Genomic DNA, 14,413 nt, shown 5'->3' on the forward strand with positions numbered 1-14,413 from the left:
GTCTTTTACTTTCTGCTTTTCTTCCTCTTCCTTCCGTTTTTAGTTACATTTATTCTCCTTTGTCATGCACATAATATTTATATCACTACTCAGTGCCATTACCTCACCTTTGTTTTTCTCAACTCTATAACTGAATATTTAAATATTCAGCATCAGTCTCCTTGCAGTTTTTGCAGTCTTGTTTTTTAAATGTTTGTATTTATCCTTTTTTTCCAAATTTACTTTTGAAAATTTAGAACCTACACGAAACCTTGAAGATCTTCACCAGTTGCCACATTTTACAGTGGTCTTTTGGGTATATGAGGCTCATCTTCTCTAGCAGAATCCTCAGCAGAGGCACACGGCACAGTGTTCCGGTACAGTCAAAACTGCTTTTTTTGTGGCTTCAGACCTTTTGAAGGACATCTTGGCTGGCTGTAATATCCTTGGTTCGTCCTTTCTTTTCTTTCTTGAAAGTACTACTACACTCTTGCCTTACTGTGTGTGTTGCTTTTTAATAACCTGGTGCCAGTCTAATCTTCTTGCCTTTGTAAATTATTTCATTTCTTTTTTGCCTGGAGGTACTGAGAATTTTTTCATTATCTTTAAAGTCTTAATATTGTTTTAATAGTGTAAGTCTCAGAGTTGATCATTCTTGGTCACCTTTCCCTAGTATGGAAAATGTGTAGATTCAGGTCTTTGTATCTAGAAAATTTTCTTGGATTATAGTTTTAAATAATAGTTCTGTTTCATTGTTCTGTTTTTCCTTTAGGAAACCCAGTTATATTCAACCTTATTTACTTGTCTTCCATTTCAATCCTCTCTCACTCTTTTTTTTTTTTTGGTCTTCTTTTCTTCCTTTTTGTGGAGAATGGGGTCTTGCTCTGTTGCCCAGATAGGTCTTGAACTCCTGGGTTCAAGCTATCCTCCTGCTTCTGCCTCCCTAAGTGCTGGGATTACAGGCGTGAGCCACCAGGCCCGGCTTTCACCCTTTTTACTTCTTTATTTTATTTTTTATTCTAATGGTGGCTTTCCTGATTTTCTTCAGTGCCTTTATTAAATTTTTATTACAACCTGTCATTGCTTGTATACTTTGTGATTCAGTCTTTATTTCTGATATAATTTTGTTTTTTATTTCTCTGTCTTTCCTAACTTTAATCAACTCTCATTTAATCTCTTCCTGTTTGTTTGTTTTTTTGTTTTGTTTCTTGTCCATTTTTATTCTTTGACTTTACATTTCTAATTCAGGGGGGATTTTTCATACCCCTAAATGCGTGTTTGAGCATACTGGATTCAGTTTGGAGTATTATGTTACAGTTTTCTTTGGCTTCATGTTTATTGTTTGTGGGAGAGACTTTTCATCATCAGAAAAGATTTTATTCATGTTTTCTGACATTTTGCAGTAGATGTAGTCTGCTTTTATCTATTCCTATTCATTTTGTGGACAAGGTTCTTACTTTGAGACTGTTATGTCTCAAATAACATCTTTATGGTTAGTGGTATTAGGTGGGAAGGGTGGAAGGAGGGTGGTATATGTAGCTTGTGTTTTGTTTCTGCTGGTTCCTTAGTGTTTCTCTCTCATTTCCTTCTTTCCCTTGACTGCCGTGTCCCTAGGGGAGACCATCTTTTCTCTCTGTATCTCATTTGCCCCAAGAAACACTGCTTCTCTGAGGCCACTACTTCTTCAAATACCTACTCCACTGTCAGGGCTGTGGACTATCAGGTTCTAACCTGTGCTTAATATTTTGACCTTTACTTTTTCACATCTGGGGGTGAATTTACCTGTACTTTTTCTGTCTTCTGCTTACCTCTTCCCTCCCATTTTCTGTACCCTTAGGCTTGTAGTGTTGGTAGGTGGGCTGTAGGAATCGTTCTGGAAAAAGCTTTTCCCTCTACTTGCAGATTATTTGAAGGTTGTGGTACTCTCTGTCTTCTAGTGATGCTAGAGGTGTGGAGTGCCTGGTTGACTTTATGGCCATTTGGGAGGATGAGAGGAAGATTTGAAATCAGACCACCAACATTGTTCTCCACATTTAGAATTCTCCTCTTAGTTCAAACGAAAATTGTGAGCACTATTTGACATCAAAGAAGTTCTTCAACTTTTACTAGTGACTTCTATTTTGATGATTTGTGGTGTTTGCTAAGGAGATATTTTCTTCCATTATTCGATGGTGTAACTTTATGAGAAACCTCTACCCCAAATCAGAGCACTAATTACCACAATAATTATTAGTTTCTTATTTTCAGATTGTCTTTAATAGTCATTAAAATCAATAACTTTCACCATAAGATTGTATTCACTTATTAATTTTATGTAATATAATATATTTCTGTATAATTATTTTTCTGGAGAAGAAATTATTACTAAATTTCAAATGTTAAAAAGTCAGTTCCTGTTCCTCTATGAACTTTTTTTACATCGTACCTTATTAATAAAGATTGAATCTCTGTCTTTCATAGACAGGAACCAAAAGAACCAAAGAGGGAACCATTCATACTTCAAGATCTCTAAGAAGAGGTGGCAATATTTAATATGGAATCAAAAGCTTGTGAATCAAATAATGAAGATATTTTATCAAGTAGTGGTGTGACATCTAATGAAGGTATGTGCTGTTTATAAAACAAAATGGGAAAAAATTAGAATTAACCAATCTTCATGATATTCATTCAAGCTGCTGTTTCTAGTATGTTTTGTTTTTAACCATGGAGGTTGCAGACCATGGTCATGAATGTCTACCATATTGTTTATAATTCTACTTTTTGAAGAAGAAATTCCTTTGTCTTTTAAGGAATTTTTTGTTTTAAAAAATGTTTCTACATTGAGGTACTTCAGCCTCAACATGCACCATGCCTTCCTAATGCCTTCTCTTCCTCCTGTGTCTCTTGGTCTACCCTGTCAGAATTTTGTATCATTTCACTTCCTTTTCCTTACCTGCTGCTACATCCAGTCAGGTACTGAGGCCCTGCTGATTTTACCTTTGAAATGTCTCTTGAATTCATTTTTTCCCTCTCCATTTCCGTTACTGGTATTCTGGTTCAGGGCCCCATCACCTCTGATCCAAATTATTTCAATCAAAAAGTGATTCCTATGTCAGGAAAACAGGCACAGATGGAATAAATGGTTGGAATTTAATACAGGGAATGGTTACATGGGTGTTGAAAGAGCTGCAAAGCCTAAAGGGATGAAACAACACAGAAATTACCAGCTGCAGGAAGCTGCTACCAATCATGCCTTTGGCTAGAAGGACAATGAGAAAAGCAGCTGTTGCAAGGCCGTGGAAACTAGAGGTAGAACCACGGAGAGGGCTGCCTGGAAGGAGCTGAAGCCACCACTAACTACCAGATCCCCGTTTGAGACAGTGAGAGGACCATGACCTTGGTTTCCCCCTTTCTGCTGCCTCCGGCTCTTCTGCCAGCTCTTCCCATTGCAAACCTTCCTGGAAGAGAACTAGAAAGGGAACCTACAACACTCAACAGAGAAGGGGAAGGAAAGCGAATGCCTTCAAGGACAATCAGGCAAATGACCTGCACTTTCCCTTCCTTGCCCATCTCTCCTCATTCATTTTTTCTTTTCAATTTAATGGTCTATCTCAGAAGCCAGAATCATACAAGTTTTTTTTTTCTAGTAGAAATTCAGATTCGAAATAGGATAATCACAGATGTAACTCATTCTTTTAGTGCATGCAGAGATTATTCTCACATACTGATCTGTTGTTTTACTGGTCTGCTTAGAAACATTTCTTTCAGCACCCTTATTGTATAAACATTTCTGCTTCTCACTATGCGCATACATCCTAAAATGCCATTGTCATCTCCACCTTACTACATTCATCTCCTCTGCCCACCTCCACTTGCTCACTTCCTACATAGCCACATCCTCATACTCATTATTGGCACTGGCACTTAGATCACGGGTTGTCCCTCCCTGCTCAGGTGCATCATCATCCTGTAATACCATCCTCATGGGTGACCCATCTAAGATCTTAGACTTACAGCTTTTTGACCTCTTAAATTCTTATTATTTTACCTTTACTCTAGTTACCCACTCCCTTATTGTGGATCTTATTACCAAGAACTGATAGACTTCTGAAATTCAACCTCTTGTCTTTTTTTTTTTTTTTAACATAAACTCAAGATTTTATTGTCTTCATAATAAAACAAAAGATGACACTGAGAACTGGATCGCTTGGCCCTTTCTCTTCATATCTCAAGCCAGTTCAAAAGGCTTGCATCTTTTGGTCGCCAGCATTCTCTTAGATCTGCAGCTGGGTTCAGTGCACTCAGGGCATCAGCACAATCTTCTTGATCGTTTTAGTCTTTTTCCAGAAAATCGACTTAGTCTGCCCAACATAGCCACTCTGCTTGCTGTCATCATGCTGCTTTCTCTGGGCATACAGATAATCCTCGCCCTTCTTGTACTGTGTCATTTTGTGGAGTTGGTGCTTGTCACACTTTCTACAGAAAGTCTGTGGGTTTTAGGAACATTTACCATGCTTGTGGGAGTGCTACTGGCAAAGAAAGGAAGTTTGTTTTTCTTTTAACCTCCTATCTTTCAACAGTCTCACTCCCTTATTCCTAGAGTACACCTGTTTTCTGCACATGAAGGTGGGGGACCCATGTCAAAAATCACTTTTTGAGATTTTAAACACTTAAATGGCTTAGATCCACAGCTTGAGACTCTGATTCAGTAGGTCTAGAGTGGAGATCAGGCACTGCTGGATTTTTTTTAAAGCTCCCCAGGTGATCCTGATTTTTATAGCAAAGGTTGAGAACAACTGCTTTAGGTTCTGCCATTTTCTCCAAAATTATCAGCCTCTTTCTGTCTTCACTTTCTTTTGTGTCTTTCCTTGTTTCAGCCAGTCACTTGCCAGTATTCTCAACTTCCTTTCCCCTTTATTATTCTCTTGCACTCATACAGGAAAAACCAAATCCTTATCAGGCTGACTGCCTTCCCTGTTATTCAGTGGGCTGCTGCAAGATTTTGAATTTGCTAGGGAAAATACACATTTGTGTATTCCACTTGTGTATTGTGTATTCCACTTCAAAGTCAGTCTCTTACCTCAATTGGATGCTGCTAAGAAATTGTTCTCATGATCTTAGCCAGGTATCTTTCCAGTTTTCCATAATACTTATTTCAAAATCACACCATTCTTTTTTTTGTTTTGTTTTTTTGGTTGTGAGGGGTGGTGCAGAGGGAGGAGTATGAGGTTTTTTTTATTATGATACTTTAAGTTCTAGGGTACATGTGCACAATGTGCGGGTTTGTCACATATGTATACATGTGCCGTGTTGGTGTGCTGCGCCCATTAACTCGTCATTTATGTTAGGTATTTCTCCTAATGCTAACCCTCCCCTATCACCCAACCCCACAACAGGCCCCAGTGTGTGATGTTCCCTACCCTGTGTCCAAGTGTTCTCATTGTTCAATTCCCACCTATGAGTGAGAACGTGCGGTGTTTGGTTTTCTGTCCTTGCGAGAGTTCACTCAGAATGATGGTTTCCAGCTTCATCCATGTCCCTACAAAAGACTTGAACTCATTCTTTTTTATGACTACATAGTATTCCATGGTGTATATGTGCCACATTTTCTTAATCCAGTCTATCATTGATGGACATTTGGGTTGGTTCCAAGTCTTTGCTACTGTGAATAGTGCCGCAATAAACATATGAAAATCACACCATTCTTAACTCCCTTTCCCTGTCTTCTTCTTTCTCACTCTCAGATAACATTATTTCCTAATTTCTAGAGAAAATAGAAGCCCTATGGTGGTCCTCTGTTTTATTCTCATATCCTGTACTGAAGGCCCACTATTTTTCGCAGTCCATGCCTCCTTCTCCGGTAGCTCAGTGGAAGAGTCAGCTTCTTAATTCACTAACCATGTTTTTCTTTTCTCTCCCCACTGTCAACTCCTCTGCCCCTTCAGAGATCTGGCTCAGAAATTACCCCTGCTCATTCGTATCTTCAGCCTCTTTCTCTCAGTTTGCACCTTTGCATCAGAAAAACCTTGCGAAGTCTCTCCCAATCTAAAAACACTAACAAATACATAGAACACACAAACCAAAATGACAAAAACCCTTTTCCCCGACCTATCCCTTCCTGATCTCTCCTTCATAGTTGTACCTTCTAAAAGAAAAATCTGTATTCCCTAGCTACGTTTCCTAACCATCTGTTCACTCTACAAGCTACTGCCTTACAGCTTTTGCACCCAGTATTCCAATGAAATCACTCTGGCCAATGTGGCCAGATTCCCCCTCTTTGCTAAGTCCAATGAACTGCTTTTTATTTATTTATTTATTTATTTATTTATGTATTTATTTATTTTGTTTGAGACGGAGTCTTGCTCTGTCATCGCCCAGGCTAGAGTGCAGTGGCACGATCTAGGCTCACTGCAAGCTCCACCTCCTGGGTTCATGCCATTCTCCTGCCTCAGCCTCCCGAGTAGCTGGGACTACAGGCACCCACAACCATTCCAGGCTAATTTTTTGTAGTTTTAGTAGAGATGGGGTTTCATCGTGTTGCCCAGGCTGGTCTTGAACTCCTGAACTCAGGCAATCCACCTGTCTTGGCCTCCCAAAGTGCTGAGATTACATGCGTGAGCCACGGCGCCTGGCCTATTTATTTTTAATTTAACTTAATTTAATTTAATTTAATTTAATTTAATTTAATTTAATTTAATTTAATTTTAAGTTCTGGGATACATGTACAGGATATGCAGGTGTGTTGCATAGGTATATGTGTGCCATCATGGTTTGCGGCACCTATCAACCCATCACCTGAGTATTAAGCCCTGTATGCATTAGCCATGTATCCTGACGCTCTCTCTCCTTCTGCACCCCAATAGGCCCCAGTGTGCGATGTTCCCCACCCAAACAGTTTTTTATTTGAAATTTTCTGAAGTTGTGGAAAAATGGAAAGAACAATACAGTGCTCACTTTATATACCCTCCAACTGGATTCACCAGTTGTCCACATTTTGTCATATTTGCTTTATCTGTGTACCTATAATATGTATCTCATTTTGCCAGACTATTTGAAAATTAGTTTAAAGCATCATGATTCTTGCTTTAAAACCTGAATGGTACGTCTCCTAAGATTAAGGATGATTTTCTCAAACCACATTATTATATCTAAGATAAATACTGTCAATACAGTATCATCTAATGTGTTCATATTTAAATTTCTCCAGTTGTCCTCCCAAAAAGTCTTAGGTATTTTTACCAATCTAGGATCAAATCAAAGATCATGAATTGTATTTGGTTGTTTCATCTCCTTATTCTCTTTAAATTTATAACCATTCTCTCTCTCTTGCATGTTTCTCATGGCATTGGCTTTAAGAGTTCAGAACAGTTATTACAGAATGTACCGTAGAATGTCCCCATTCTAGAATTTTAAAAATTGTTTCTCATGTTCAGATTTAGATTATACTCATTTGACAAGAGTTTTACATAAGCGATGTATACATTTTTTTTTTTTTTTGGTCCCGCTCTGTCACCCAAGCTGGAGTGCAGTGGCATGATCTCAGCTCACTGTCACCTCCGCCTTCCGGGTTCAAACGATTCTTGTGCCTCAGCCTCCCAAGTAGCTGGGATTACAGGCACGCACCACCACGCCTGGCTAATTTTTTGTATTTTTAGTAGAGACGGGGTTTCACCATGTTGCCCAGGCTGGTCTTGAACTCCTGAACTCAGGCACTCCACCTGCCTTGGCCTCCCAAAGTGCTAGGATTACAGCCATGAGCCACCATGCCCAGCCAAGTGATGTATACTTTTACGGCATACCCCCAGGGAACACATAATGCCACATCCCACTAATTGAAAGTTACATTTCTCCTTTTATAATTAAAATGTAATCTTTAGCGTATCTTTTGAAACCCTGTGAATATCCTGCTACTAAATAATCCTTCATCCAGTGGCTTTAGTGTCAAGTAAAGATCCGTGCCTAAATCTATTATTACATTGATGATTTTCTAATTTTATCATAGTTATTAGCTGACATTCTTCAGGAATAAAACAGCTTTCCCTGTTATCATTATAGAACCATCTTTTGTTTTTTTAATTTAAAGTGCTATGATGCATTGCTGTCACTACTGTTTTTGATTTTCAGTGTATCAAATTTGACCAGCCGCTTAAAGCTGGCTTCTGTGTCTTTTTAAAGGCATTACCCCAATTTATTGCTTTCTGGCATATCAAAATGTTTCAGGCTCACCTTGTATTTTGCCTGTTCCCTCAGACCTGGATTCAACCATTTTGCTAGGAAGCCCTTGTTCCTTTTAGGAGGGAATCATATTCAGAAATCAAGATCTGGCATGCATATTGCTACTGAGGTGCCATTGTGTCTCGGACCATTCAGTGGCTAAAGCTTGGAAGTCAGTTTTTAAAAATCATAAGTTAGAAGCACTGATAACTCAAATTCAAATCCGATATCATAGAGTTCTTCCTTATCATTCGTGTTTGTGTCTTTCCTACAATGAAAACCCTAATTTCCAAAGACTTCAGTACATTTATTCATTTTCTCTCTTCTATAATACACATGAACTAGTTTCAGAATTATAACAACACTACCAACATTAACCACTTACTCAATAACCAAGGCTGGCTGTACAGTGTTCTAACGTTAGCACTGTGTTCTAACGTTAGCACTGTGTTCTAATGTTATTTGAAGGAACAATCTTCTTTTCTCTTTGAGGTGGTTATCGATGTCCTTATTTACTTAGGTTTACTTGTTTTTGTTAGTATTTAATTTATTTTCATTTTGTTTTTAATTTTATTTTTGAATACATGTAACATTTACATGGCTCAGAAATAAAAACTTTGTAAACAGTATGCTCTAAATAGAGTCTTGCTGCCATCCCTATCTGTACCACTCTGTTTCCACTTATCCCTATACCCCACAGATAACTGTTTTATGAGTTTGTTTTATTCTTCCAGGTTTTTGTTTGTTTTTTGCAAAATTAAGCAAATGCTACAAACACACATAAACACATACACCCTTCCTTCCCCTTTCTTACAAAAAGGAGGGAAATTAACCTCTACCTCCTCAAGGGAGGAATATCAAAGAATTTTTGGACATATTTTAAAACCACCACTAGTTTGCCCCGGATCACAAATTATTTACATTTCACTCACATGCAAAATACATTCACCTTCTCCCAAGAAGGCCCCTAATAGTCTCATCCTGCTACAGCACCAGTTTAAGGCCCAAATTGCTTTATCCCTTCACGTGTGTATTTTCCCCCGAGACCTTGAACTTCTTTGGGGTTCAGTAAGGGAATCAGTTAGCATAACTGTGCACAAAATTATTTTATAAAAAAGTTAATTAATGGCCCAGGCCCAGTGGCTCATACATGTAATCCCAGCACTGTGGGAGGCCGAGGTGGGCAGATCACCTGAGGTCAGGAGGTCAGGAGTTCGAGACCAGACCATGGTTTCACCATGGCTAACATGGTGAAACCCTGTTTCTACTAAAAATACAAAAAATTAGCTGGGCATGGTGGCTTGCTTCTATATTCCCAGCTACTCGGGAGGCTGAGGCAGGAGAATCGCTTGAACCGGGAGGCAGAGGTTGCAATGAGCGAGATCGCGTCATTGCACTCCAGCTTGGGCAACGAGAGCGAAACTCCTTCGCAAAAAAAAAAAGTTAATTAATGAATTCTTTGATATTTAGGTTCTTCAAGTCCGTTTTTTGTGTCATCTATTCGTGGTACAATAATTGAAAACACATCTTCAGCTGGGACTTTGACACAGGTTCCTTTTTTCCCTAAATATGAAGTGGAACTTGATTCTCCTAGAAAAATCATCCAATATCCTGGAAAGGAACACTTTGAACGTGTTTTAGAAGAATATTCACATCAAGTCAAAGATTTACAGAGAAGACTAAATGAAGTGAGTTGCCTTCTCTTCTAGTACCTGATGCTATTTGGGAGACAACAGTGAGGTCCAATATGTAGTTGTAAAGCCAGTTATACAACTTCCTGGAAGAAAAACCAACAATGGGTTTATTGATTAAATTTGTTAATTTGACCTGTGCCTTCTATTTTCAGTATTAAAATTGGGCTAATGAAAAGTCTACATATTTATTTTTCTTTTTTTAATAATTATTTAAAGCACGTTGGTTTCACAATGTAAATTTTAACAAAACTTGAATAACTCAAAATTATAAGTAGCATTTATCTGCAGTTATAATTAATGATTGGCGTAGACTTGTTGTCCTGCTAACATGATACCTGATTTCTCTTTACAAACAATGACAGAGGGTAGGTTTTTAGATATGTTTGTATGCATCATAGCTAAATAGCATCTAGAAGTTATTTGCTAAAAATTTCGGCCGGGCGCGGTGGCTCACGCCTGTAATCCCAGCACTTTGGGAGGCCGAGGCGGGCGGATCACGAGGTCAGGAGGTCGAGACCATCCTGGCTAACACAGTGAAATCCCGTCTCTACTAAAAATACAAAAAATTAGCCGGGCGAGGTGGTGGGCGCCTGTAGTCCCAGCTACTCGGGAGGCTGAGGCAGGAGAATGGCATGAACCCGGGAGGAGGAGCTTGCAGTGAGCCGAGATCGCGCCACTGCACTCCAGCCTGGGCGACAGAGCGAGACTCCGTCTCAAAAAAAAAAAAAAAAAAAAAATTCAAGTGGACATTATGTAGAATCAAACTGTCTTTACAATTGCATATTGGGTCCCAGTAATTAACAATCTAAAAGCCAAACTCCTTACTGTCACATCCGAAGCTCTTCATGCTCTAACCTCGCCCTGGTACATTTTAGCCTCATATGCTACCCATTCTCCATAGGTACCTCTATTCTGGCAGTATCAGGCCACTTGCTCATCCCTGGATACCGTGCTATTCCAGACCTGCATGCCTTTGCCCAGGCCATTTTCTCTTCTCTACTTTATCTGCCTGGCAAACTCTTATTGTGCACCAAGACTCAGCCCAGGCATTTTCTTCTCTGAAGCCTTTCCTCTAGATGACATTAGATGTACTCTCCTCTGTACAGTTACTGCCATTTATACACATTTATTGTAGTATTTAGTACATCTAATTTTTCTCATTACCACATTACCTCATCAGATTGTATGAACATTTTTAGGAAAAAAAAATCTACAATTTTATTTAGTGTTGAAAATTATGTACCCCAGTATGCACAGGGATAAAAAAATGAATAAGATAGGACTTACAAGGAATTCATAGTCTGGAAGGGGAGCTTGTCATATAAACAGTGGAATTACCCCATGATAAGTACACTAATGAAGATGTATATATAGACAAAGAAAGCACAGAGGTACCAATGCGGAGAAGAAACAGTGTCTTAATTTGTTTTCTATGTCTATCCCCTAACAGTATATGACACTTTATTGGCCTTCAGTAAATATGTGTTAAATCAGTAAATTTCCTTCTTGTGTAGGTTTTTGTTTTTACTGGGGTTCCTAATTGCCTTTCTTTTTCCTTATACTATTTGCCTTTATCATATCCTTATTAGAAAAAAATACATCATATAGGTTTTCTATATCCTCCTTTGACCCAGGACACTCCAAGCATCTTCTGACCTTTTGCCCAGTCTAGATTAGTTTCTCTTAGGTCTCTTGTATAACTCTTTTCCTAAGGCTTCTGCCACTACTTTCCATGTTGGATCCATGGTTTCCAGGAATCACTGTTTTCGCTCTTCTTTCTTTTTTTTTTTTTTTTTTTTTGATTAAACAAAAAGGCGTATGTATTTATGGGTATGTGAGCTATTTTGGTCAGGCATGCAATGTGTAAAAAATCACATAATGGAAAATTGGGTATCCATCCTCTCAAGCATTTATACTTCATGTTACAAAAAATCAAATTATATTCTTTTAGTTATTTGAAAATGTACAATTGAATTATTATTGACTATAGTCACCCTGTTGTGCTATCAAATACTAGGTCTTATTCATTGTACTTTTTTGTACCTATTAACCATCCCCACCTCCCCTTGGCACTCCCCCACTACCCTTCCCACCCTCTCTGATAACTGTCCCTCTACTCTCTATCTCCATGAGTTCAATTGTTTTGATTTTTAGATCCCACAAATAAGCAAGAATATGTGATGTCTGTCTTTCTGTGCCTGGCTTATTTCACTTAACGTAATGACCTCCAGTTCCATCCATGTTGTTGCAAATGACAGTATCTCATTCTTTTTTATGGCAAATGGTACTCCACTGTTTATAAGTACCACATTTTCTGTATCCATTCATCTGTGGTTGGACACTAAGGTTGCTTCCAAATCTTGACTATTGTGAACAGTCTGCAACAAACATGGGAGTGCAGATACCTCTTTGGTATATTGATTTCCTTTTTGGGGGGTATATACCCAACAGTGGGATTGCTGGATCGTATGGTAGCTCTATTTTCAGTTTTTTGAGGGACCTCCAAACTGTTCTTTATAGTGGTTGTACTAATTCACATTCCCACCAACAGTGTACAAGGGTTCCCTTTTCTCCATATCCTTGCCAGCATTTGTTATTGCCTAACTTTTGGATAAAAACTATTTTAACTGGGGTGAGTTGATATCTCATTGTAGTTCAGATTTGCATTTCTCTAATGATCAGTGATATTGAGCACTTTCTCATATACCTGTTTGCCATTTGTATTTGTTCTTTGAAAAATGTCTATTCAAATCATTTCCCTATTTTTAGTCAAATTACTAGATTTTTTTCCTATAGAGTTGTTTGAGCTCCTTATATATTCTGGTTATTAATCCCTTGTCAAATGAGTAGTTTGCAGATATTTCCTTCCATTCTGTGGGTTTTCTCTTCACTTTGTTGATTGTTTCCTTTGCTATGTAGAAGCTTTCTAACTTGATGTGATCCCATTTGTCCATTTTTGTATTAGTTGCCTGTGCATGTGGGGTATTACTCAAGAAATTTTTGCCTAGACCAGTGTCCTAGGAAGTTTCCCCCAATGTTTTCTCATAGAGTTTCATAGTTTGAGGTCTTTTTTTTTTTGAGACGGAGTCTCGCCCTGTCGCCCAGGCTGGAGTACAGTGGCGCGATCTTGGCTCACTGCAAGCTCCGCCTCCCAGGTTTACGCCATTCTCCTGCCTCAGCCTCCCGAGTAACTGGGACTACAGGCACCCACCACATCGCCTGGCTAGTTTTTTAATATTTTTTTTAGTAGAGACGGAGTTTCACCGTGTTAGCCAGGATGGTCTCGATCTCCTGACCTCGTGATCCGCCCGTCTCGGCCTCCCAAAGTGCTGGGATTACAGGCTTGAGCCACCGCGCCCGGCCAAGGTCTTATATATAAATCTTTAACCCATTTTGATTTGATTTTTAAATATGGTGAGAGATAGCGGTCTAGTTTCATTCTTCTGCATATGGATATCCAGTTTTCCCAGTACTATTTATTGAAAAAACTGTCTTTTCCCTAATATATGTTCTTGGCACCTTTGTTGAAAATAAATTCTCTGTATGTGAGTGGATTCATTTCTGGGTTCTCCATTCTATTGTTCTATGTGTTTGTTTTTATGCCAGTACCATGCTGTTCTGGTTACTGTAGCTCTGTAGTGTAATTTGAAGTCAGATAATGGGTTCCCCCAGTTTTATTCTTTTTGTTCAGGATAGCTTTGGCCATTCTGCATCTTTTGTGACTCCATATGAATTTTAAGATTGTTTTTTCTATTTCTGTGAAGAATAACATTAGTATTTTGATAGAGATTGCATTGAATCTGTAGATTGCTTTGGATTTTATGGACATTTTAACAATATTGATTTTTCTAATCCATGAATATGGGATACCTTTCCGATTTTTGGTGTCCTTTTCCATTTCTTTCATCAGTATTTTATAGTTTTTATTGTTGAGGTCTTTCACTTCTTTGATTAATTCCTAGTTATTTCATTTTATTTGTGGAACTTGTAATGGGATTACTTTTTTAATTTATTTTTCAGATTGCTTACTGTTGGCGTAGAGAAATGCTATTGATTTTTGTATGTTGACTGTGTCCTGCAGTGTGACTGAATTTGCTTATTAGTTCTAATAGTTTTTTGGTGGAGTCTTTAGGTTTTTCCAAATATAAGATTATATCATCTGCAAACAAGGATAATTTGACTTCTTCCATTCCAGTTTGAATGTCATTTCTTTCTTTCTCTATGTGATTGCTCAAGCTAGGACTTCCAGTACTATGTTGAATAACAATGGTGAAAGTGGGCATCTTTGTTGTGTTCCAGATCTCGCAGGAAAGGCTTTTAGTTTTTCTCCGTTAAGTATAATACTAGCTGTGGTTCTGTCATATATGGCTTTTATTATGTTGATCTTGTAGGTATGCTGCATTGTTTTCTATTCTATACCCATTTTTTTGAGAGTTTTATCCTGAAGAGATGTTTAACTTTATCAAATGCTTTTTCGGCCTCAATTGAAATAATCATATGGTTTTTGTTTTTCATTATGTTGATATGATGTATCACATTGATTGATT

General features: G+C 38.3%; 1 protein-coding gene and 1 non-coding gene across 2 annotated transcripts in view; one reads left to right on the top strand and one right to left on the bottom strand.

Annotated features, from left to right (window-relative positions):
• The first annotated feature begins 236 nt into the window (after positions 1 to 236).
• The window catches only part of CCDC158 (coiled-coil domain containing 158), a 101,865-nt gene continuing 87,688 nt past the window's right edge, over positions 237 to 14,413 (top strand). Inside the window, exons 1-3 of the mRNA XM_023222577.1 lie at positions 237 to 428; positions 2,440 to 2,582; positions 9,643 to 9,860. Coding sequence (XP_023078345.1) covers positions 2,513 to 2,582; positions 9,643 to 9,860 — 288 coding nt within the window. The 5' untranslated portion in view covers positions 237 to 428; positions 2,440 to 2,512. The remainder of the gene's footprint in view (positions 429 to 2,439; positions 2,583 to 9,642; positions 9,861 to 14,413) is intronic.
• Positions 3,567 to 3,641, bottom strand: LOC111549418. The gene has a single exon (XR_002733726.1). It is a non-coding gene; the product is annotated as a small nucleolar RNA SNORD50 (small nucleolar RNA).

The sequence above is a fragment of the Piliocolobus tephrosceles genome, chromosome 3, assembly GCF_002776525.5.
Source record: "Piliocolobus tephrosceles isolate RC106 chromosome 3, ASM277652v3, whole genome shotgun sequence".
NCBI lineage: Eukaryota > Metazoa > Chordata > Mammalia > Primates > Cercopithecidae > Piliocolobus > Piliocolobus tephrosceles.